The sequence below is a fragment of the Cervus canadensis genome, chromosome 33, assembly GCF_019320065.1.
Source record: "Cervus canadensis isolate Bull #8, Minnesota chromosome 33, ASM1932006v1, whole genome shotgun sequence".
NCBI classification, from domain to species: Eukaryota; Metazoa; Chordata; class Mammalia; order Artiodactyla; family Cervidae; genus Cervus; species Cervus canadensis.
Genome location: NC_057418.1, coordinates 21,423,149 through 21,448,844, shown reverse-complemented (window position 1 = coordinate 21,448,844; position 25,696 = coordinate 21,423,149). Strand labels below are relative to the sequence as shown.

The window sequence follows — 25,696 nt, the reverse complement described above, 5'->3', positions numbered from 1 at the left end:
AGCAAAAACACATAGTGTGAGAGAGCAACTATGAACTAAGAGACTTACTCAGGCTAAATGCCCCGAGAAATCACATTGCAACAATGGGGTAAACTTAAAAAACAAAACTCCAAGAGAAGTGAAAGAAGAAAGCTATAATAAACTTTGAAAAGAGGAATATTCATTTCTCTGGCTTAGTTGAAACATTCATTAGTTAAAAAGAAGCCTGGGGAAATTGATACGAATAATCCGAGAACTGCTGCGGAATGCCATGATGTCAGGAGGAGACTCTAGAGGTTGAGTTTCCTCTGATTTCTATTAACTATCAAATGTTCTGCTGGGGCATAATTTACCTCTTGTCCCACAAAACTTTAAGAACAAGTCACAAAATCCATGTTAGAATATAAGTTTTTTAATTTTTATAAATAACTTATCTGTTACAAAGATAGTTTACCCAGCTAAATCACAAAACCATCAACTCAAGATATCCAAATTACGTTTTATTAATAAAACAAGTAAAAACTGATTTATCAATCTTCACATAGAACTGCAGATGAAGCTGAAAAACAAGGCCTATTTTAAAACAAAATGCATCAAATGTAAGGGCTTTGGGTTTCTCATCTAATTAACTAGGATTGTCATAGTTCTTCTCATATACAAGATGCAAAGCCTGGAAGTTAAGGCTCTGACATTCATATAGAATCACCTGTAATAATCTTGCTTATTTAAAAAATATTCATTGGCAAACATTTACAGTGGGTGCCAGTCTACATTATCTCCTATCTTTTGCTACATTTCAGCACTTCCGTTAACCCCATTCTAAGCACTGATATATAATTTCATAATTGTTTTTTTAAATGCATAGTTATTTTTTCCTTGATTTCATTTCGTTATATACATTCCTGATCATCTGAATATTTATTTTCCTTACAAAAATATATCATCAAAATAAAGAGATGCTTGAGGTTGCTTCAGTGTTCAAGTTTGCTTGTTTTTCTTTTTTCCAGCTTTTCTTCAGTTGTCCTAAATACGACTAGCCTTGTTTTATAAATATACACGATACTGCCACCAAGTCAGGTTTAGAAACGGACTGCCCCAACAGTAAAGCGTTTAAATTTCTCTCCAAAAAAAGGGCTGTAGGTACTGCTGCTGGTTTTGAAACTGTACTTTCCCAATAGTAATCTCTTGTGAAAGTTCTGTGGGACACAGGCAGATAAAGCAAACTTAACCTTGTTGCTGTCAGTGGGTTAAAAATACCTTTTGTTTTAAGCTTCCCTGTGGAAGATAAAACACCATGTTGTGTTACCCACCACTAAAGTCAGTATATAATGTGATCTATAGACATATAAGTCTTGAAATATTTTTTGCAATTCACTGGGCAGCATCTGTATGTCTTCACAGAACATCGGCACTCATGAGGGCAAAGTACAGAATAAGTAGAGGAAAGTTATTTTGTGCATAGTTTCATTTCATTAATGCTTTTTTATTTTGAAGGCAATGCTTCTCTCATGTAAGGCTTAAAAAGGGACATGATAGTACTTAATCACTAAAAGGAAAAAAGAAAATTAGTTAACAAAAGACTATTACACTATACATATAGAAATATAAGAAAATAATAAGGAAGAAAAGAAATCACTTAAAGCAGACTTGAGAGCTCTGTACAGTAGGAAAAGCTTTGGGGTATTTCACACCATGTTTGTACAGACAATGCTGCTGCTCTCCTTTCATCTTTAGACCCTAGATGCTGGCTTCACAGAGTGATGTTTTCAGGGAAGACAAAGACAAGGTCAAGAGTACCACAGATTTGTGAAGTTCTTCCCCTTCCCATTGGCACTATACAGCAGCAAACAGTTTTTAAATAGTTAAACCTTGTTGCTTTTCTTCATGTTTGTAGTGTTTCACCGAAAGCTTAAAAAAAAAAAAAGCCATTGTTCTATTCCTTCCTCCTGTCAAAATTCAGTAGTGACATGAGGGAAAAAAGTACTGGGAACATCTAGGTATATTAATATGTTGAGAATTATCCATGACGGGCTACTGGTAACACTGTACATGGTTAGGCAGTGGGCAACCAAGTCTTTCAGCAGATTACCTTTCATGTGATGAATTTCAACTGCCCATGACATTAGACTGAGGTATTATTAGCTCTGTGGGTTGACATTTAACATTAGCACAACACCATCTTGTCACACCTTCAATTTTACAAAATCCTATGTAGCAGTGAAACTTTTCCCCTGATGACAGACTGGTTTCTTGAATTTCAGATGTGGATTTAGAGAAGATATAGGGCCTCCTGGCTCAGAAATGCCTTGGCATCTCACACTGTTCGCAACGGATTAAGGCTGGATGGTTCAAAAAAGTACAGGCAGTACAATTCCACTGAGCCCCCTCGTCATCTTCTGTGTCTTGAGTCTTTGGTGTTTTGATGGTGGACCTTTGATCTGTAAGGAAGCAAAAGAATGATTTTAGAAGCAAAATCACAGTCATAAATTACTGGTAACTATAAACACTATTGGGCTTTCCTCATAGCTCAGTCAGTTAAACACTATCACCACACAGCAGGAAACAGCCTGTTAATCAAATGAAGCATCTAGCCAAAACTGATCCACATGCTTGATCCTCACAACCTGTATCTATCAGGCGGGCACATCTCTGCCAGGGAATAGCAACATGGACATGACTTAATCACCTCAATATCTCCTCAAATGGGAAAAGAGCATCACTTCCCCCAATTTATAGCAGGAGAAAAGGGAAATCAATTCATATGGCAACTAATAGCCATAATGTCACCTAAGAATGTAAAAAGGTATCCAACTACAATGCAGTACTGCTAGTGCATTTATGTCTCATTCAAGTTTGAGTTTCATTTCTCACTGATGTAGTAGTTATATTTCTGATTTCTATCATGAATGGAAGTGTTTATTAAATGTTCTCCATCTGCTAAAAATCTAAAATTGAGCAATACATACTAATTTCTAAAATCTTATTTAACTAAATGTCAACAACAGACTTGGAGAAGCAAATCAGTATAAAATTTTATCAGACTTTATTTCTCATGTTATTTGAAAACGTATTTATTATGGAACACTAGAAAGACTACCAGATCCAGAGTTATGAGAATGGAGTTCTATTCATGGTTCTGCTATTAACTCCTAATTTCTTTGCTCTGTGATCTTAGATAATGATGTTTTCTCTATATCTATTCTTTCTTTCTTATAAAATAGTCACTGCAGTTTTATGAAGTCAATGTTCTAAATGTTTGAATGTACAGAGGTATCTTAAATATAAGAAATATATTCCTCCATGGTTGTGTCAAAGATGAAATTACATTTATAAAACTACTTTTTTGGGGGAGGGAGGTATCTTTGTAATTTAAAAATAGGATTCCTATAAATTATTTTGGGGAGGTTTGAAGTAAAAGGAGCATGCATTACTGGATCTCTCCAGTCAAGGTTTATGATTTGTAGTTTACAAATTATATTAAAAATGTATATTAATTTGCAAATTCTACCTATTCCACTGAGCTGGTAAATAAATGATATCTTTTATGCTATTTTAAAAGAAACTATGATACATAGTGGATAAAAATATAGGAAGTCAAGTTTCTGTAACGAATTCAAAATAATTAAGTGACGGTACTCTGTTTAGTGGCACTTTATTCACTGTTTGGTCTCAAGGTTAACATTTTATTGCAAAATTCCCACTTTAGGCATGGTCACAATTTTTAGGCATCAACATGATTTTTGGCACATGCATGAGCACCATGAAAGTATTATTTATATAGTAATTTTATTTAAATTGAATAGCTTTAAAACAAATATGTAGGGAACTTTGCTGGTGGTCCAGTGGCTGAGACTCTGAGCTCCCAGTGCAGGGGGCCCAGGATCACTCCCTGGTCAGGGAACTAGATCCCACATGCTACAACTAAGACCGAGCACAGCCAAACAAATAAATACATATTAAAGAAACTATCTATTTAAGGTTTATCTAGGTAAAAATATTTTAAAAATCAAGGGTCTGACAATACGAGTTAGTATCCACCTAAAACTCATTAAAATGAATAGTTTTTAAAAGTTTGACTTTTTACCATCTACAATTATTCCACCTTCCATACTTAGGAAACATTTTATAGAACAACTGTTTTAATCTGGGGATAATCCAGTCTACTTAGGATTTTGGTCTCACTGAGGTTAGAAAACATTCCGATCTGGCACATTTTCAGTAAAACCTTGTCTGTCCTTTTTGTTAACTACAAAGGTTTTTTAGGAGGGCCATTCAATCTGTATTAACTCTTCATTCTATTACTAAGTGCCAGGATTATCTTCAATATTTAAATATCTAAGGTAATCAAATAGAGGACCTAATTTTTTTAAAATGAAAAAAATCTCCAATGGCTTTCTTGCAACTGCACAAAATCTTCTGGTCCTTAGAATTATGACTCTTCATTATTAGTGGTACTTGGAAGCTAAGTAACTACCAGAATAGAGAAAAGAGGAAGCTATTTCGGGAGCACAGTATGAGATGACTTGTGATGGCCACACTTCTAGTTGTTAAAAAACCCACGCTGTAAAGCAGAACTGATTTTAAGAACTAAGTAAACCTCTCTAAGTGAAACTAGTTAACTCCCTATTTTAGCCTTAAGGCAAAAATGACTAATTCTTTATTTCTCTAAAAATATCCAGTATACAAGCATTTATCTTTTGTGAAAAGCTTTTTAAGTTTTTTTTTTTCCTTATTTTTTATCATGGAAACTTTCAAACACACACAAAAGTAGGGAAAACAGTGAAATAAACTCTCAGCCCTTATGTTGCTTCAACAACTGTCAAGACAAACCTTTATGCATCTATATCCCATCTCCCTCCTACCCGTAACACATAAGCACTGAATTACATGGAGATAAAACAGGATCTTTTTATACGAGAATTTTTAGTTTTTCAAAGAGAATAAAAAGATTATATTAAGGCAACTCATTCAGAGTCTAAAATATCCATTTTGCTTATTTTAAGGAGCTAGGCTGTCCACTGCTTTCCTTATTCCTTCCTTCAATTAACATCCAGCGTCTGAACACTTCCTTACTCATGTGCTGTGTCAAAAGCCCAATTTCACTTTTGTTCCTCTGTAGTAAGACTTCATTACATTCCAGCTAACTATCTTTAAAAACTTTTAAATAATACAAAATATGAAGCTACAGCTAGGCCTAATTGAATTATAACTGAATAAAAACAAAGGAGTGGAGAGAACAGGATACTGAATGAGAATATGAAAATTCTTGTAACAAACCAAAGATTGTTCCCATTTCTACATATTTTTTAACACCTGGAGTAAAAAACCCACATAAATGTTTCAGCAGTTCTTAGTTTGGTGTGTACATACTGTATCAATGACGTAAAAATGATAGTAGGTAATAATTAAAAAAAAACATTTATCTGAAATTCAGAGAATTTTGATGATAGAGAACTATGCATAAACTATATAGGACAGAATACTTATGAAAAATAAACTTTCCTGAGGTTAACATTTAACTCAAATTTCAAAGAATACAAGTTTTTACCCTGGTGATTTTTTTTTTTGGCCAAGATTTGCTATTCTGGGAATATACAATGAATCCTAAGGACAGGCATATTACTTTTAAAGGGTTAAAAGTACATTACATTTTGAACCCTCACAATTCCCAGCATGTTAAGTGAAAATAAGTATCTACCTAATGAATCCAACCAAGAATGCCAAAGTTGGAAGTACTTCTAGAGTGGAAGGCTGCTAAGAATAAAATTTTCTAAAATCTTGCTTTTCAAAATGCAACAGTTTTCACACTTACTGGATACACTAACCTTTGGGTTTTGGTGGCACAGGGCCTACAAATCCAATATTGTCATAAAAGTTATGAATAGCGCTGGGATTGAAATGTGGTCCTGAAATACATAAAAAGAAGTATATCAATGTTTATAGCTCAAAAAAATTAAAAAAAATTTTAAAAAGCAAACATTTTCTTTCTTAAAAAAAATTACAGTTAAATAGAAAAAATACTTTTATTTCACACCTCTAATCTCTAATTACATGAAAGGATTTCAAAAAACAGCTGAAATAGGTGTAATATATTGATAATACCCGTAACAGAAGTCCAAGCTGTAAACTGAGAAGTTAGATTAATGCTAGAAAGACAGTAAAAGAATTAGAACAGATCCCTGTTGTGACAAGTTAAGATAACTTATAACTTGACAATGTAAAATATAATTTTAGCATGGTCTTAAGCCACTAAATAGCTTGGCCTCAAGTAAGTATAAAAACCTGAACTAATATAATATGATGCTTCAGATTTTAAACAAAAGGAACAAGTTCAAAGATTACATTTTCTAGACTAGCACTAATTTTTTCTCACCAAAGTTAAATTATGGCATTTTCTATGACTGTTTCAAGACAAACAGCTTACTTACTAAAAGAAAATAAAACAAATCATCTTTCAGTTTAATGGATTTTGGCACATACTCAGAAGTGTGACTAAGGGCTTATTTTTTGGCTTCTTCCCTTTCCTGTCTTTTTCAATTTATATATTTCTATTATTTCCAAACTTTAGAATTAGGTTTAAGTTATAAATGTTCTTTTTAGTTGTCTATGGAACACTTTTTACTCACTTACTCACGTATTGTGCCAAATGCCCCAATCTTTTTTTACTCCACAATAAGCAATTATTGCTGGTCAATAATAGTTCAAATATCATAAACTATCATTTTCCTAAAAATACTGTAAGTCATATTTTAATTTTCTTCTCTACTTCATCAATTAAGAAAGTGCCATTAGAGTGGGGATACCTTTTAATCATGTCCTTAAAAGCATAATTCTTCAAAGGTAGAAGGAAAAAAGGTAAACAGGAAAAAGGAATATGAGTATATATTACAATCTTAATAAACATTGTAACAGATTATATTAATACATAACAGCAATACTTTTGATAATATAGCCAGACATACTAATCACTGTCTTCCCTTAACATATGACTAAAGGGGATTTGAAGGATATTAGATGTATCAAACTACTCCTCAACCAAATATACAACTTTGGAGGGAGGAGTGGAGAGTGAGAGAAAATAAAAATCTAAGTAAGCACTATATGGCTCCAAATGAAATCTGAAACACGATTACAATTGATAAGTCTGTTTTCAGCCACAGGAAGAGCTGATAAATTAATACAAAGAATTTCAGCTGAATATGCATTGAACTTTACCTCGGGCTTGAAAAAGATCAATTTCTTTGGTTAAGCAGTCAATGTCAATCTGGAGCTGTCTATTACAACTTCTCAACTGCTGCATTTCTTCAAGCTGAAAAATAATTCCATGTGAGGATCTACATAGAACTCTTGTGTTATTAGTTAAGAAGGAGTCAAGTTTTGCAGGGGGAGGTAAGGACAGAAAAACAAGTATGAATTAAGAGCATTTCTAGAAAACTAGGTCAAGCTTTTATACTGATGACAGGTTGCTTATTCTCATGTTCAAGCATAGCAGTTACAACAGTTACAGAAAGAAAAACTTACTGAAGGTATTTGGGATATGGAATTTGATCTTTTCAGACGCCTTCGAGTTAGATTATTTTCCATCTCATTGACCTCAGATTTTAGTTTATCCAGCTTTTTCTTTTGAATCTCAAGTTCTCTTTGAAGCCGTTCCATTCTGGCCTTCTGGTGTACCAAAAGAGCTGCAATACATATTAGTATATATGAAGATCCACCGAGTTTAATCAATTAACCTTTAAACAATCTTGGGAAAACAAAACAAATAACTATTTCTGTGACAAACAAGAGGCTGTGAAGAATCTCAAAGATAACACTAAAACAAAGTATTGTGTGTTAAATATCTAAAATTTCAATATTTTTAACTTTAGAGAATTATTTTCTTTTTGACTTGAGAATCATTTAAGCATATAAACGTCTTAATGGGAATGTGGGTTAGGTTAAATCCATTTTGATGTATACAATAAATAAAACTGATTGATTTCAATCCACATGAATGTTAACATTAGATTGCTCAAACCGCAAATCAAAAACAAAACCATTCAGATAAACCAAATACATTTTCTTATATTCCAATTATATTTTGTGAAAATATTTTCCTAAGATTTTTTAAAAAAGAAAATAAGCAATTAATCTTGTCACATGAATGATGAACTGCTTGGGAAACTTTAGTAAACCATAAAAATTGGCATATATGTTCTTGCCACTTCTGGACAAAGTGAGTTTGACTTTTTAGGATATTGGACTGGTGGTGAAGATAACTGAATTTACTATTAAATGGAGGCTTGGGATGACTCTACCACGAGAAAACACGCTGATTTGGGAAAGCACAAAAACCTCTAAAAATGAAAAATAGCAATTAAAAAAGGCAAGTCGATTAAACAGATTAGATTAATGCTAAATAGTCACCATCAATCAAACTAAAATTTTCAAGAAGCTAAAAAATAAGGAAAAGGCTATATATATTCAGGCCATTCAGTCCAGCAGTGTATTATAGAATCTGAATTAGGGTGTGGGGTGCGGGGAAGCTAGTTAGGCTCAAGTACTTTAAAATTAACTTTAAATGGTAGGTAATTTTTCTCAACAAAAATCTGACACTAATACAATCCACAGGTATCTCCCTCTGTAATTCTCCTTTCTTACTTATTGGAAGAAAAAGAGTATTAGGGGAATATGTCTCAAGTTTTAAAAACCATGACTGATTCTTGGTGTATCTTATCTCTCATTTTAATATATATTCTAAAAACGCAGGGAGGTGTTTTGGAGGTACACATGTTCCTGATAGAAAACTCACTGTGTCTTTGTGTATCCATAACCACCCCAAGATTGTTTTGTCAGGTTTTTATTAATTTGGTTTATTTTACTTGAATTGCAAAATTTTAAGCCTCTACTTCCAAAACATAAGAATTGTGCATTAGGCTTTATTTTATTCTCTTAAAAGAAGATGAGGAGTGGATTGTTAATTTCTGAGTGGGACAGTAAGAGGAGACAGACAGAGACAAGAAGTGGGAACGAAGGGTGAGGCAAAGGAAAACCACAAGAACATAACATACTTTCCTTCATTTCTAAACTCTGATGATCTACCAACAAGTCTCAAATGCCATTAGTAAGACATGTGTTCAAATTAATGACTATTTAAAAGCAGTATTTCTTAAAAATTAATGGAGATTATCTCCCTAAAAGCTTTTCCCTAAATATACAAAACAAAAAAAACTTTAAAACACACATTTATTAGTGGTTCTAATGACTAAATGATAATTTATATTTGTACTGAGTTAGAAAATAAGACACACATTTGTGATATTATTCAATATTACATGAGGAGAGGGGATAAGAATAGATTTTCTGAGAAAATGATTTATATGCTGAGGGCAGAGAGAGAACCTCTGAGTGAGGAATTACTGTTAACAATTAGCTCTAGGCTGGTGATTTCCTTGAGGTAACCAGCAGAAGCAAATGCAAACTGCTCTGGCAACCTACTTCCAGTACGGAGCGGCACCTACTATGGAATCCAAAAAGGAAAAATCCTCAATGAAGAGAAGCTCTCAGCAGGAAAGTATGACCGAGCAAGAAAACCATCTACCATGAGAATCAACAGCCCAAGAGGAGCCCCTTAAAACTTGGTTATATAATAGTTTGAAAGAAGCTATGGAAATATCTGTTTAAGATGATTATAATGATTACAGAAGAATATAACAAAACAATAAGACACCGTGAACAAGTTTTGGATAAGTACCATAAACAACCTCTAGAAGTGGAAAATAGCCATTGAAACAGTCAACCAAATAGATTAAACAGTAGATTACACATAGTCCAAGACATATTTAGTGACCCAAGAGATAAATCTAAGAGTATTCTCAAAATGCAGAGATAAAGTGATGGGAAACATAAAAGAGGGGTTAAAAGATCTGAATAAATATAAAAAGGAGTTCTAGAAGGAGACAATAGAGTGAATGGCAAAATTTGAAGAGAAACCTGCTGAAGAAATGAAATAATATTCCAGAAGCTAATGGAATAATTAATTCACTTAATCAAATTACTGGAGTAGGGATGAACAGATAAAGTTGGGGGATTTTACAAACCATGGACTGCTCCTAAAGAAAGAACTACTAAAGATGTTTTTTGACATGGAGGACATTAATACAAGAGGAAGGAATAAGATAATGAACGTAAAAAAAGTTCTAACTCTGAAACAAAGGAAAAAGACCATGGCAGTGGGTGGGGAGTCAAAGACTGTTTAAAAGAAAGTAAAACTAAAATGTTAGAGAATAACAAGAAACTTTGGAAATACGAAAATTAGATGAAAAGCATTCTAAAGTTTTAAAAGTGTTTATACAGAATATTCTCAGTTCAGTTCAGTTGCTCAGTCGTGTCCGACTTCTTTGCGACCCCATGGACTCCAGCATGTTAGGCTTCCTTGTCCATCACCAACTCCCGGAGCTTGCTCAAACTCATGTCCATCGAGTCAGTGATGCCATCCAACCATCTCATCCTCTGTCATCCCCTTCTCTTCCTGCCCTCAATCTTTCCCAGTATCAGGGTCTTTTCCAATGAGTCAGTTCTGCGGATCAGGTGGCCAAAGTATTGGAGTGTCAGCTTCAGCATCAGTCCTTCCAATGACTATACAGGACTGGTTTCCTTTAGGATTGACTGGCTTGATCTCCCTGCAGTCCAAGAGACTCTTAGGAGTCTTCTCCAACACCACAGTTCAAAAGCATCAATTCTTTGGTACTCAGCTTTCTTTATACTCTCCCATTCATATATGACTACTGGAAAAACCCCATAGAGAATCCCATGAACAGTATGAAAAGAATATTCTCAAATGTTGCTAAACCAATTATACATGTTAAATATCTAGGGATAAAGATGAAGAGTACATGAGAAAGCTAAATATAGTTTCTAAAAGAACAAAAGGAGAAATAAAATTTGATTAAACTTAAGATAGCAGGAAAGGAGGAAAGTGGAAAGAACTAGAACATAAATAATTCCAAATATATCAGTAATCATAATAACTGTAATCTAATTAAATGAATTTGTTTAGATACAAAAGATCTACAGCTGCATTGCTGTTTTCAAAAAACACTTAAAATGTAATTTGCTAATCCATTCTTTTAATATATTGAGAGCCTATATAACACGTCAGGATTGTTGTAGCCACTCAGTAAATCAATGAACAAGACAGGTAAAAATCCCTACCCTGCTGGAGCCTGGAAATACAGGTGTGTGATGTATGTGTGTATCCCAAGATAAAAGCTCTAAAAAAGGGGTCAGCAAACTATGGCTCAAGGGCCCAATCTGGCCATTGCCTGTTTTGTGAACGAAGTTTTACTGGAATATAGCCATGCTCACTTGTTCACCTATTGTCTATGTCTGTTTTTGTTACAACTGAAACCACGTGGCTTGTAAAATTCCACATAATTTAGTATTTCGCTGTTTATCAGATCATATGGAGATGGAATGAATGGGGACCCAGCACAGCACAGAAAGGCTGAAAATGAAAGGACGAAAGTAAAGTAAACTTTGCACTCTAGGCAGCACTCTAAGAGATGCAAAGTAAGAGCAGCCACTGCTAGCGACATCTGAAAACTGGGAGGAACTAAAAAGGCAATGACAAAACCCAGACCTACCTCCACTCCTGCCTAAGCTGACTCAACACTTCACCATATCCTGACAGGAAAAACGTATTCTAGTTTCTGGATGTAAAGGTCCCGGTTTCTTCTGATTTTTTTACATATAGTTTTTGGCATTCAATAATAATAAAAGAAAAAAGTAATAACACACAGAAAAGTGAGAGAAAAATTCAACGAATCACCAGTCAATGGAACCATATTCAAAGATGACCCAGATGCTGAAAGTAGCTGGCGGGAAATTGAAAAATAACTATGACTGAAGCTTCCTAGGTGGTACAGTGGTAAAGAATCCTTCTGCTAACAGGAGACGCCAGAGACTCGGATTTGATTCCTGGGTCAGGAAGATCTCCTGGAGAAGGAAATGGCAACCCACGTAGGTATTCTTGCCTGGGGAAAATCCCATGGACAGAGGAGACTGGCAGGTCCCAAAGAACTGGACACGACCGAGCAACAGAACACACACACAACATGTTGAAGGAGTTAGGTAAAAAGATGAACAACATGTAGGAATTGATGGATAATCTGAGAGGAGAGATGGAAATTATTAAAGAAGAGCCAAATATTGGAAATAAAATATGGTATCAGAGATAAAGAATTCTTTCAACAGGCTTACCAGCATGCTGGATACAGAACAATAAAGAGATTACTTCAGTTGAACACGAAGAAAAAGAGGGAAGAAGAACAAAGCATCCAAAAGGTGATGGGCAACATGAGTCTATAATATACATGTAATTGGTGAAAGAAATGGAAAAACAGTAGACGTATTTGAAGATAATGGCTAAATAGTTCCCAAGATTAATGAAAGACAATATATCACAGATCCAATAAGCCCAGGAATCTCCAAATAACATCAAAACAAAACAACACCTAGACATATAATAAGACTGCTGAAAAACCAAAGATACAGAGGAAATCTTGAAGGCTGATAGAGATACTTTAAAATTGATATACCAGGCAAATATAAAACTGAAATAAAGCCAGTGTAATAATACTCATTTCAGGAAAAAAGCTGAGTGAGAGAAGGTCAATATTCAGTTCAGTTCAGTGGCTTAGTCGTGTCTGACTCTTTGCGACCCCATGGACTGCAGCATGCCAGGCCTCCCTGTCCATCACCCACTCCCGGAGTTTACTCAAACTCATGTCCATTGAGTCGGTGATACCATCCAACCATCTCATCCTTTGTCATCCCCTTCTTCTGCCTTCAATCTTTCCCAGCATTAGGGGCTTTTCAAATGAGTCAGTTCTTCGCACCAGGGGGCCAAAGTACTGGAGTTTCAGCTTCAACATCAGTTCTTCCAATGAATATTCAGGACTGATTTCCTTTAGGATGGACTGGTTGGATCTCCTTGCAGTCCAAGGGACTCTCAAGAGTCTTTTCCAGCACAATTCAAAAGCATCAATTCTTTGGCACTCAGCTTTCTTTACAGTCCAACTCTCACATTCATACATGACTACTGCAAAAGCCATAGCTTTGACAGGATGGACCTTTGTTGGCCAAGTAATTTCTCTGCTTTTTAATATGCTTTCTAGGTTGGTCATAACTTTTCTTCCAAGGAGCAAGTGTCTTTTAATTTCATGGCTGCAATCACCATCTGCAGTGATTTTGGAGCCCCCCAAATAAAGTCTGTCACTGTTTCCACTGTTTTTCCATCTATTTGGCATGAAGTGATGGGACCGGATGCCATGATCTTAGTTTTCTGAATGTTGAGTTTTAAGCCAACTTTTCCACTCTCCTCTTTCACTTTCGTCAAGAGGCTCTTTAGTTCTCCACTTTCTGTCATAAGGGTGGTGTCATCTGCATATCTGTGGTTATTGATATTTCTCCTGGCAGTCTTGATTCCAGCTTATGTTTCATCCAGTACAGCATTTCTCATGATGTACTCTGCATATGAGTTAAATAAGCAAGGTGACAATATACAGCCTTGACATACTCCTTTCCTGATTTGGAACCACTCTGTTGCTCCATGTCCAGTTCTAACTACTGCTTCTTGACCTGCATACAGAGTTCTCAGGAGGGAGGTCAGGTGGTCTGGTATTCTCATCTCCTTAAGAATTTTCCACAGTTTGCTGTGATCCACACAAAGGCTTTGGCATAGTCAATAAAGCAAAAGTAGATGTTTTTCTGGAACTCTCTTGCTTTTTTCTATAATCTAGTGGATGTTGGCAATTTGATCTCTGGTTCCTCTGCCTTTTCTAAATCCAGCTTGAACATCTGGAAGTTCATGGTTCATGTACTGTTGAAGTCTGGCTTGGAGAATTTTGAGCATTACTTCATTAGCATGTGAGATGAGTGCAACTGTACAGTAGTTTGAACATTCTTTGTCACTGCCTTTCTTTGGGATTGGAAGGTCAATATTAGTAGGAGATAAAAAACTGATTAAGAAAAAGATATAGTAAGAGAGATGAAGGAGTCATAGTTACTGAAGGTATTATTATGGGGATGTTTTAAAGTTACAGAGTAACTACTTCAGAATGTTTCTTAAACAGAAAAAATACTACATCTTCGGGGATTCACAAAGAAACGGGGTTCTGCAATGGCTGAAGATACGGCTCACCCTTGGGATTAAAGGTAGATACCACCTGTGACAGGCTGAAACCCTAAAGTCAGTCCACTGTCTTAGAACTTATCTAAGAGGTATTTCTTTTCAGTGAAAACAAAGTCTTGGAGCAGACTTATGACTATATTAGAAATAACAATATGCAGACTATTCAGGATCTTTTAAGTATGTCCATTAATTACAAACTAAAAAATGCTCTGGAAATAGTATAAGAGAGACATGATCTCAATTTCTCTAGTAGCTGCCTGGACTTCTAAGTGTCTAGTTCACTTTTCAAATGTGGTTTGGTTTATAATAGCCAGGACATGGAAGCAACCTAGATGCCCATCAGCAGATGAATGGATAAGGAAGCTGTGGTACAAATGTGGTTTGGGAGTTTTAGACAGGAGTCTGAGAAAGATGAATTACAAAGTAGTATCAAGGTGAATTTCTAAAAATCACAGAAAATTCATCTAAAGCTAAACTTTTTCTCCAGTTGTGGTTTTGTCTACAATTTTAATCTTCACTGTAAAAATATTACACAATACATATTCACTAAGAAACATTATTAAGACTCATAATAAAGAAGAATGATTATAACGTTTACTTATGAAGACACTTTTGCTTTGATCCATCTCTCCTAAATGAAGGAGTTGGGTATTGACTGGGGAGAAAGAAATATGGCAATTATACTTCCAGCATCCAAAAGAAGCAGACAGCTTAGAAACAGTCAGAAAGGGTGACAAAATGATGGCTGCAGTTGTAGGGTAAGACTAGAACAGTTCACCTCTGTTATAGGAAAAGACTGTGAATAGGAATCTGAGGAAATCCCTTAGACTGGCTTTTTGGGTTTTTTCCCCCTTTCGTTGGCATACAACAAAACTGCTATAAACAAAATATCAACCACACCTACAGGTGAATTAAGTTCATGCACAATGTAGTGATATGTACTTGTAAACAAGGAGGGGTGATCTGTTAAACAGACTCCAGTGGGTAAGCTAAGGAAAAGATCCTCTCCATTCCTGTCAATTATTGACATTTAGACTAATATGGACTTTAAAAGTCAAATACAAAGAATCAATTATACTAGAGAGGATTTCCAGTTAAAGGTGACTGAAAGTGAAAATGAAACTCGCTCAGTTGTGTCCGACTCTTTGTGACCCCATGGACTATACAGTTCATGGAATTCTCCAGGCCAGAATACTAGAATGGGTAGCCTTTCCCTTCTCCAGGGCATCTCCCCAACCCAGGGATCGAACCCAGGTCTTCCACATTGCAGGTGGATTCTTCACCAGCTGAGCCACAATCTTCTGCCTTTTGAAACCTCATGAAAATTACAGAGGAATAAAATGGATAGAATCCAACAAAGGTAAACAATAGGAAGAAGGCAATTAGTGGCAAGAGATTTCAACAAGTTTCTGGAAGACTGAAAGCAGATGAAATGGAACAGACTAATGGAGGGCAGAGAAAGCTACAGACTCATGACAAGGAGGGTCCTGCAAAGAGGCAGCTAATTTGCCACTCAGAAACCTAAAAGAGGCTCCTGGAGAATGCAAGTAAATAACAAAAGGCAGAAGTGAGGGATGGACCAGAAAAGGGGGCTTAATTTCAAGTCTCTGGATAGAACAGTCAACCTCTCCCCATCCTATGGAATCTTAAGCACAGGATGCTTAAGCATAAGCAACCTAAAGACTTTTTAGGTTGCTGACACTTCAGAAAGGTGGCTCTCTGATATGCTAATTCTACCAAGGAAATAAGGGATATACTTAACACTTCATATAGTGATTTCTTTAGTTTTTCCAAACTTAACTGTCTAACCTGCCCTTTTAAATAGACAAAAAAAGGAGGAGGAATAACAGAGAAAATTATACTCAGTACTTCTTAAATCTTCTTTCAGTAAAAATTAAGTTTTAATTAAGTTTTAAGCTTACAACTCCCTCTGGTGGTTGTTAAAAATAAACAAGTAGAATCTCTATAAACTAGTAGAATCTCTTTAGAGACTCAAAATTAAAATTGGTAGCGTGTACTGAGGCAGTCATTTGTGTTCTTCATCAAACACTTCTGCCTCTCTGCTTTCCAGGTATATGTAGAAGTGCGCCTCCTCATCCTCTCTGAATTAAGGGTGGACTTGTTCTTTCCAAAGAGTAACACGTGTCCAGGCAGAAAATTAAGGAGTCAGAGCTAATTTGCATATGTCCTTTGTCTGCCTGAACAATCATGGAAGCACAGAGACGGAGCTTCCCTTAACCTGGTACCTGAGTGAGGGTGATGTAGAACAGAGCCCACCAGCTAATCTATTTGTCAAGTGAGCTAGAAATAAACCTTTGTTGTTTAAAGACACAGTTTGTTAACAGCAGCATAACCAAGCCTAAATGATACATCTATCAAAAGTAAAAAAATACAATATCCTTTGACACAGCAGTTTCCTACTCCTGGTAATCTCTTCTGCCAACATATCTGGGTGTGGTTAAAATTTTCATGCATAAAATTTTTACTGCAGCAGTTTGTAAAAACAAGACCCTAGGATCTATCAAAAAAGGAGTGATTAGAAATTATGGTACAAAATACTACATAGTCATTTTTAAAAGAAGCAGATCTGCAATTCCTGACTTAGAATACTCTCAAAGAGACAAAAACAAAAGCTCTGATAAAAAGAGAAAGTAAACTATGTTTCATTTGTATTAAAAATGTATAAATATATGTATGCTTCATATACAATTTCAATTTCTAGAATACAAAATGAACTGCGAATAGCTATTGGTTGTCTGGTGCAGAGAACTTTTCATTATAAATCCTTTTGGTTTGCTTACATTTAAAAAAAAATATCAAGTATATTTAGAAAAATATTTTGGTGTAATCCCTGTAGAATCCCAGCTTGTAGAAGCTGACAAGCTGATTCTAAAATATATATGGAATAGCAGGAGACCTCAAATAACCAACCTAAAAAAAAACAAAGTAGAATGTACACACCGCAATTTCAAAACTTACTATAAAGTAACAACAATCAAGGCAGTGTAGTAATGGCATAAGGACAAACATATAGACAAACAAACAAAAAAACTGAAAGTACAGAAATAAACCCATCTGTTTATGGTCAACTGATTTTCTATAAAGGTCCCAAGGCCATTCAGTGAGAAAAGTCTTTTCAACAAATGGTACTGGGAACAGATAACCAACAAGGACCTACTGTATAGTACAGGGAACTCTGCTTCAATATTCTGTAATAACCTAAATGGGAAAAGAATTTGAAAAAGAACAGATACAAGTATATGAATAGCTGAATCATTTTGCAGTACACCTGAAACTGACAACATTGTTCACTCCAACATAAAAAAGGCAACTGATGGCAGAGGAGAAAATTTTGCAACAACAACAACAAACCGAAGTGGTGCTGGGACACCTGGACTGCCACATGCAAAAGAATGAAATCTGGACACTTATGTCATAGCCTTATATAGAAGTTAACTCAAAGTAGATGGGAGACCAAAATTTAAACTCTAAAACTAAAACTCTAAGGAGTAAATCCTGATCACCTTGGATTTACCCAGTGATTCTTAGATATGACACCAAAGATATGAATAATGAAAGGAAAGAGGTAAGTTAGACTTCAGCAAAATTAAAAACTTGTGCTTCAAGTACACTTACCAAGAAAGTGAAAGGATAACTCACAGAATGGGAGAAAACAGTTGCAAATCACATAAGGGACTTATAACCAGAATATACAAAGAACTCATACAACTCAGTAATAAAAACAAATGACCTAATTAAAAAATCGGCAAAGGATATAAACTGGCATTTCTCCAAAGAAAATACAGAAATGGCTCAATATCATTAGTCATCAGAAAAATGTAAATCAAAATGAGATACCACTTTACAGCTACTGGGATGGTAAGAATCAAAGAAAACAGCAACTGTGCTAGAGGATATGGAGAAATCAAAGCCCTCATACACTGCTGGTGGGAATACAAAACAGTGCAGCCATGTTGGAAAACAGTGTGGCAGCTCACTCCTCAAATGGCTAAACGCAGAGCTACGGTAGCACCCAACAATTCTACTCATGTGTATACTTACACTTATGTGTATACATACGTCCACATAAACTTGTACACAAATGTTCACAGCAGCATTATTTACAATAGGCAAAAGTTAGAAACAATCTAAATGTCCATTAACTGATGAATGAATAAACAAAATGTAGTGTATCTATACAATGGCAGAATGCACCAGAAAAAGGAATGAGGTACTAACATACGTTATAACTTGGATGAGCTTTTAAAACATTATCCTAAGTGAAATAAGCTAGTCACAAAAGACTACATATTATGTAGTTCCATTCATATGAAGCATCCAGAATATGTAAATCTACAGACAGGAAGCAGATTAATGACTACTTATGGCTGAGGGTAGGGGTGATGTGATAGGAGGTGACGATAAAGGGTACTGAGTTTCTTTCTGAAGTGATGAAAATGTTCTAATATTGGTTGTGGTGATGGTTGCACATATGTGATTATACTAAAAATCACTGATTTGCACACTGTAAATGACAAACTTTATCTCAATAAATGTTAAAATAATGACTAAAATTTTTTAAAGCAAAAGAATATTTGTACATGCTGAAATAAAATGATCTTAAGATACATTAACCAAAATTGTATATCATATAGCCCCACACAGTATGTTTATGTTATACATACTGTACAGTATATATATACAATTCCTCACATATGTATTTATACACACTCATATATATATAAATACATATTTTTTCTTTCATAAAAGAACTTTTTATGAAAGCTTCATAAAACTTTCATTAAAAAAAAGTGTGAGGCAAAGACTGTAATTATAAAGGCAAGGAGGATAAAGAACTGATAATGGAGATTTCCTCAGATAATTAAATGGTGGGCAGTCATCAAGACAGTGTGGTACTGGCACAAAGACAGAAATATAGACCAATGGAACAGAATAGAAAGCCCAGAGATAAATCCACGAACCTATGGACACCTTATCTTTGACAAAGGAGGCAAGGATATACAATGGAAAAAAGACAACCTCTTTAACAAGTGGTGCTGGGAAAACTGGTCAACCACTTGCAAAAGAATGAAACTAGAACACTTTCTAACACCATACACAAAAATAAACTCAAAATGGATTAAAGATCTAAATGTAAGACCAGAAACTATAAAACTCCTAGAGGAGAACATAGGCAAAACACTCTCCGACATAAATCACAGCAAGATCCTCTATGACCCACCTCCCAGAATATTGGAAATAAAAGCAAAACTAAACAAATGGGACCTAATGAAACTTAAAAGCTTTTGCACTACAAAGGAAACTATAAGTAAGGTGAAAAGACAGCCGTCAGATTGGGAGAAAATAATAGCAAATGAAGAAACAGACAAAGGATTAATCTCAAAAATATACAAGCAACTCTTGAAGCTCAATTCCAGAAAAATAAATGACCCAATCAAAAAATGGGCCAAAGAACTAAACAGACATTTCTCCAAAGAAGACATACAGATGGCTAACAAACACATGAAAAGATGCTCAACATCACTCATTATTAGAGAAATGCAAATCAAAACCACAATGAGGTACCATTACACGCCAGTCAGGATGGCTGCTATCCAAAAGTCTACAAGCAATAAATGCTGGAGAGGCTGTGGAGAAAAGGGAACCCTCTTACACTGTTGGTGGGAATGCAAACTAGTACAGCCACTATGGAAAACAGTGTGGAGATTCCTTAAAAAACTGGAAATAGAACTGCCATATGACCCAGCAATACCACTTCTGGGCATACACACTGAGGAAACCAGATCTGAAAGAGACACGTGCACCCCAATGTTCATCGCAGCACTGTTTATAATAGCCAGGACATGGAAGCAACCTAGATGCCCATCAGCAGATGAATGGATAAGGAAGCTGTGGTACATATACACCATGGAATATTACTCAGCCATTAAAAAGAATTCATTTGAACCAGTCCTAATGAGATGGATGAAACTGGAGCCCCTTATACAGAGTGAAGTAAGCCAGAAAGATAAAGAACATTACAGCATACTAACACATATATATGGAATTTAGAAAGATGGTAACGATAACCCTATATGCAAAACAGAAAAAGAGACACAGAAATACAGAACAGACTTTTGAACTCTGTGGGAGAAGGTGAGGGTGGGATGTTTCAAAAGAACAGCATGTATACTATCTATGGTGAAACAGATCACCAGCCCAGGTGGGATGCATGAGACAAGTGCTCCGGCCTGGTGCACTGGGAAGACCCAGAGGAATCGGGTGGAGAGGGAGATGGGAGGGGGGATCGGGATGGGGAATAAGTGTAAATCTATGGCTGATTCATATCAATGTATGACAAAACCCACTGAAATGTTGTGAAGCAATTAGCCTCCAACTAATAAAAAAATTAAAAAAAAAAAAAATTAAATGGTGGGAAGGTTGGGCAAAGGGAGAGGTCAAGGGTCAAAAGGAGACATTTTTATTGTACCTTCCCTTTTAGGCATTAAATTTCTTTTACCATATGGATATGTTATTTTCATTAATACTTGTTTAAAAGTTCAGCTTAATATAGGAAATAACTTGCTAGTAGGCAAAACTCTTCACAAATGGAATGTACTACCTCAGGTGGTAGCCTGTTTCTCAGAAGGTACCCAAGAACAGGATGAATTCACATTTGATAGGGTCCAATTGCTGGATGGGTAAGTGGACTGGATAATGTCTGCTGCAGAGTTCTAGATGATGTTTAGAGTCTCTTCCAATCTTGAGATTTATTCCAACTTAAAAGGTGGTTAGTCTTAAGACTGGGAAGAATCTATGAGGAGTAGGCCATTCTTTTCTCCGAAAGAAAAAAAAAATTCTTTAATGGTCTGATGTCAAGTAATTACTGAGTTAATTTAACATGATCTCAATGTTAACAAAGCAAGTCAATGTTTAAAAAAACAAGGCATTTCCAATTAGCAGATGAATAGTAGTTAAAGTGCAAATTTTAAAATTTAATTAGTTTTTAGTTCTTTTTGAAAAGAGTATCTAACACCCCCAATTTTTGTCATGATTAGCATTTTTATTAAATCTTGTTAAGTAGAAAGGTGCTGTGGTTTGGAGGGAAATATTGCTGAAAAAATGACAAGGAATGAGAAGTTCCAAGAAGCTAATTTTCATCTCATAAGTTTTTTTATTTGTATTTCTATTTTAGGTTCAAAGTCAAAGCTACTGCTTTTCAATATAATAGGACCATAAATATAACTGGAGAGTATTAAAGTATCATAAAAATGATTATAAGAAAAGTTCAATACCATAGGCGTTTTCTGTATCGATAATGGAGAAGAAGTCAATCTGGCAGCAATGTTAGTTTGGTAAGAGCCTCGGGCAACTATAACAAAATACAGAACACAGGCCAACCCTTTCCTCCCCTAATCCCCAATGAAAACTGGTTTGAATGAGTGGAGCATTTGTTCTCCACACTTACATAAGTTGCCAGTGTTAAAAAAAGCATACGTTTATGAATGGGAGAGGACATCAGAAAATCTCAGAATATAGTGAATGATGAAAGTGCTTATTGATTCTTTTCAGAAGTTAGGTAAAGTCAGGAGGTATGACTCAAGGAAGGAAATGGAGCTATCTGGCCAGTAATCTTACTACTGGTAAGCAATTTTCACTTTAATATTTGTTTTTCCTAGCAAGTAAAATAAGAATCTACTGCATGCTGACAAGACTTTGAACTGAAATTTCTAACCTGAATTTGTTTTTTCTATTTGGGACTCATTTTTGTCTCTGATTCTTATAGTGGTTTAAGGACTCCAGTATAATTTATTTCCTTCACAGGGGGCGGTAGTGACTGACTTGGTGCTGAGATGAGCAAGGTCCTGACTGCAGTCTCTGTGTACTTCTTGTCTTTTGAAGTAAAATGCTGACTCAAGAGTTAATGACTGGGAAATGTGAAGATGCAGAAACAGAATAGCTGTTGGGCTAGGGAACTGGTAATAACTGAGACTACAACTTGGCCATATAACACAGTCACCAACTCTTAGTTTTCTGAAAGATAGAGATAAAGGCCTGACAAACATTCCTAAGTTGTTTACACAGGAAGGACCACACTTCAGATGAAAACTGCTGACTACAAGAACACAGATCTTAGACTAGCTGAAATCAGAAGGCTAATATGATACTTGAAACTTCACCCTAATGCCAACCAATCGAAGAACTGTCCATGAGGTCATCAGCCCTGCTCCTTGAACACTATAAAACTCCCTAACCTTCCAGGGTGGGTCACATGGTCATCAGGGAACTAGCCCACTGTGGCCTCCTTGGCCTGGCAAAGCAATAAAAGCTACTCTTTTCTACTTCACCCAAAACTCTGTCTCTGGGTTTCTATTAGGCACTGGTGAACAGAGGCCAAGTTTCAGCAACAGTTTCATTAACTGTCCTCCTTCCCTCTCATTCTACAACAGAGAATTATACAGAAATTCTCATCTTTGAAATTTTTATTGTAGTATATATTTCAAATGTTAAATGGTAAGTTAAAAATAATGCATTTCGGTTACCAAGTTATTGATTCATGTTCTCTCCTCAATTTGAGAAAAATATTTTCCTGTGGTTCTAGTACTTGGATCAACTCTTTTTTCTACTCTGAAACAGTGTTACAGGAGCTTTAGCAAGATCAATTTCACTGCAGGAAGCAGGGACATTTATTTTCTCTTTATTACCCACACCACACAAATTAAGAGTTCAGAAAAGATCCTTACTTAAAGACCAATGTTATTTGGGTCACCTCATTTACTGCAGGGCAAATGGTAAGGCATTACACATGCATAAGTTAACAATGCAAGAGATGCATTGTGTAGGAAGGAACAGTCCTTTGATTTGACTGGATGATACATAAGTCTCGGTCAACACCGTTCCATGGTAACTAGAAGGAAAGCGAGATAAGAGGTCGAAGAACAGCCGCCCCACTGAGGTGCACACGTGCAGATAACACAAGGGTACACAGCCATACAAGTGTTAGGAAATTCCATATGTATGCAGGTATGCGTTAAGGAAAGTGACCATGTTTGTCCCAGCTGTCTGAAGGTGATTAGTAAAGAGAAATAATCATGGGAAACCCTGCTTTTTTGGGTAGGATTTGAGTTCTCAAACCAGATCCCTTATTCATTAGCAATTTATTTTTCTACCTTCAAGTGTCTTTATAAACTGCTTCCTACCCCTACCCAGGGTGTTCCTTTATTGTTCCAAGTTATTTCTAATTATATCTACATATAATCTATGTGTGACTTCTTTCCTAATAGCTGCCTTTATTTCTTTTTACTAAGTCATCTTTCAGCTCCATGCTTCTCCAACTGAGGCCTATATGGTACAGCAGGGCTTATACAAAGGCACAAGGTAAACCTGCGCCACCTTCTCAGAGGGCTCACTTTGAAAATCTGAAAAGACATTATAGTGCTTGGGCTCTGTTAACTGCCTAGATGAGACTCTTGATGCTGCTACCTGCCCTTTGTATAGGTATTTAACCTACCTGTTCTTAAGCATTTTAAGTTGAAAATAGGAATATTACTAGTATCTACTTTATATTTGGTTACGAGAAATAAATGGGCTTTCAGAACAATGCCTAACACATAGCAAGCTTTCAGCAGGTATTAGTTGTTGTTATGTATCTTAACATATTGCACTCATCTTACACGCTAGTAAAGTAATGCTCACAATTCTCCAAGCCAGGCTTCAGCAATACATGAACCATGAACTCCCAGATGTTCAAGCTGATTTCAGAAAAGGCAGAGGAACCAGAGATCAAATTGCCAACATCTGTTGGATCATCAAAAAAGCAAGAGAGTCCCAGAAAACATCTATTTCTGCTTTACTGACTATGCCAAAGCCTTTGACTGTGTGGATCACAATAAACTGGAAAATTCTGAAAGAGATGAGAATACCAGACCACCTGACCTACCTCTTGAGAAACCTGTATACAGGTCAGGAAGCAACAGTTAGAACTGGACATGGAACAACAGACTGGTTCCAAATAGGAAAAGGAGTACGTCAAGGCTGTATATTGTCACCCTGCTTATTTAACTTCTATGCAGAGTACATCATGAGAAATGCTGGGCTGGAAGAAGCACAAGCTGGAATTAAGATTGCCGGGAGAAATATCAACAACCTCAGATATGCCAATGACACCACCCTTATGGCAGAAAGCGAAGAAGAACTAAAGAGCCTCTTGATGAAAGTGAAAGAGGAGAGTGAAAAAGTTGGCTTAAAGCTCAACATTCAGAAAACTAAGATCATGGCATCAGGTCCCATCACTTCATGGCAAATAACAGATGGGGAAACAGTGGCTGACTTTATTTTTCTGGGCTCCAAAATCACTGAAGGTAGTGGCTGCAGCCATGAAATTAAAAGATGCTTACTCCTTGGAAGGAAAATTATGACCAACTTAGATAGCATATTAAAAAGTAGAGACTTGACTTTGTCAACAAAGGCCCATCTAGTCAAAGCTATGGTTTTTCCAGTGGTCATGTATGGATGTGAGAGTTGGACTATAAAGAAAGCTGAGTGCCAAAGAACTGATGCTTTTGAACTGTGGTTTTAGAGAAGACTCTTGAGAGCCCCTTGGACTGCAAGGAGATCCAACCAGTCCATCCTAAAGGAGATCAGTCCTGGGTGTTCATTGGAAGGACTGATGTTGAAGCTGAAACTCCATTCCTTTGGCCACCTGATGTGAAGAGCTGACTCATTGGAAAAGACCCTGATGCTGGGAAAGATTGAGGGCAGGAGGAGAAGGGGATGACAGAGGATGAGATGGTTGGATGGCATCACCGACTCAAAGGACATGAGTTTGGATAAACTCTGGGAGTTGGTGATGGATAGGGAGGCCTGGTGTGCTGTGGTTCATGGGGTTGCAAAGAGTTGGACACAACTGAGCGACTGAACTGATCTGATCTTAACATTATTCACTTCCCCCTTGAGCAAATGTAAGCAAAGATGGAGAGACAGGAAATACTGGGGGGTGGATTCAGATAGGGATCTCAGAAATAGTCTCATTAAAAGGTGACTTTGAGTAAAGACCTGAAGGAACTGAGGGAGTTAACTGTGTATTCAGTGAGAAGAGAATTTCAGACAAAGAGACCAGCAAGCACAAAGGCCCTAAACGTATGCCTTCTAAAGTTTAAGGGGAAGAAGTATGAAGGCCAGCAGGGCTGGAACAGAGTGACTGAGGTGGTGAGTAAAAGTAAGAGATGAGGGAAAGCCAGTGGATCTCTGAAATGGAAAGATGGTGATCATGTGCAGATGAGTCATACGATCTGACTTAAGTTTTTTAAACTGTATTCCTGTGGATGCTGAGTTAAAAGACCCTAAGAAGGCAAGGGTGAAAGCAGGTAGGCTACTGCAATAATCCACTTGAGAGAAGATGGTAGCTCAGACCAGAGTGGTGACAATGGATGGGGGTGTCAAGAAAATTCTTGATATACTTTGAAAGTTAAAGTTGACAGGATTTAGTCAAATTAGATGTGAAATGTGAAAGGAAGGAAGGAGTCAGTGGTGCTTCTGAAGTTT

General features: G+C 36.2%; 1 protein-coding gene across 3 annotated transcripts in view; it reads right to left on the bottom strand.

Annotated features, from left to right (window-relative positions):
- Positions 1-371: 371 nt before the first annotated feature.
- TAB2 (TGF-beta activated kinase 1 (MAP3K7) binding protein 2) overlaps positions 372-25,696 on the bottom strand; it is an 82,056-nt gene continuing 56,731 nt past the window's right edge. For 2 of the 3 annotated variants that reach the window (XM_043456800.1, XM_043456801.1), the window contains 4 exons: positions 7,501-7,661; positions 7,195-7,288; positions 5,805-5,885; positions 372-2,417 (listed from right to left, as the gene is read on the bottom strand). In XM_043456800.1, the coding sequence (XP_043312735.1) occupies positions 2,275-2,417; positions 5,805-5,885; positions 7,195-7,288; positions 7,501-7,661 (479 nt within the window). In that variant the 3' untranslated portion in view covers positions 372-2,274. Of the gene's footprint in view, positions 2,418-5,791; positions 5,886-7,194; positions 7,289-7,500; positions 7,662-25,696 lie in introns of all 3 variants that reach the window. The other variant, XM_043456803.1, reaches the window with a different exon arrangement.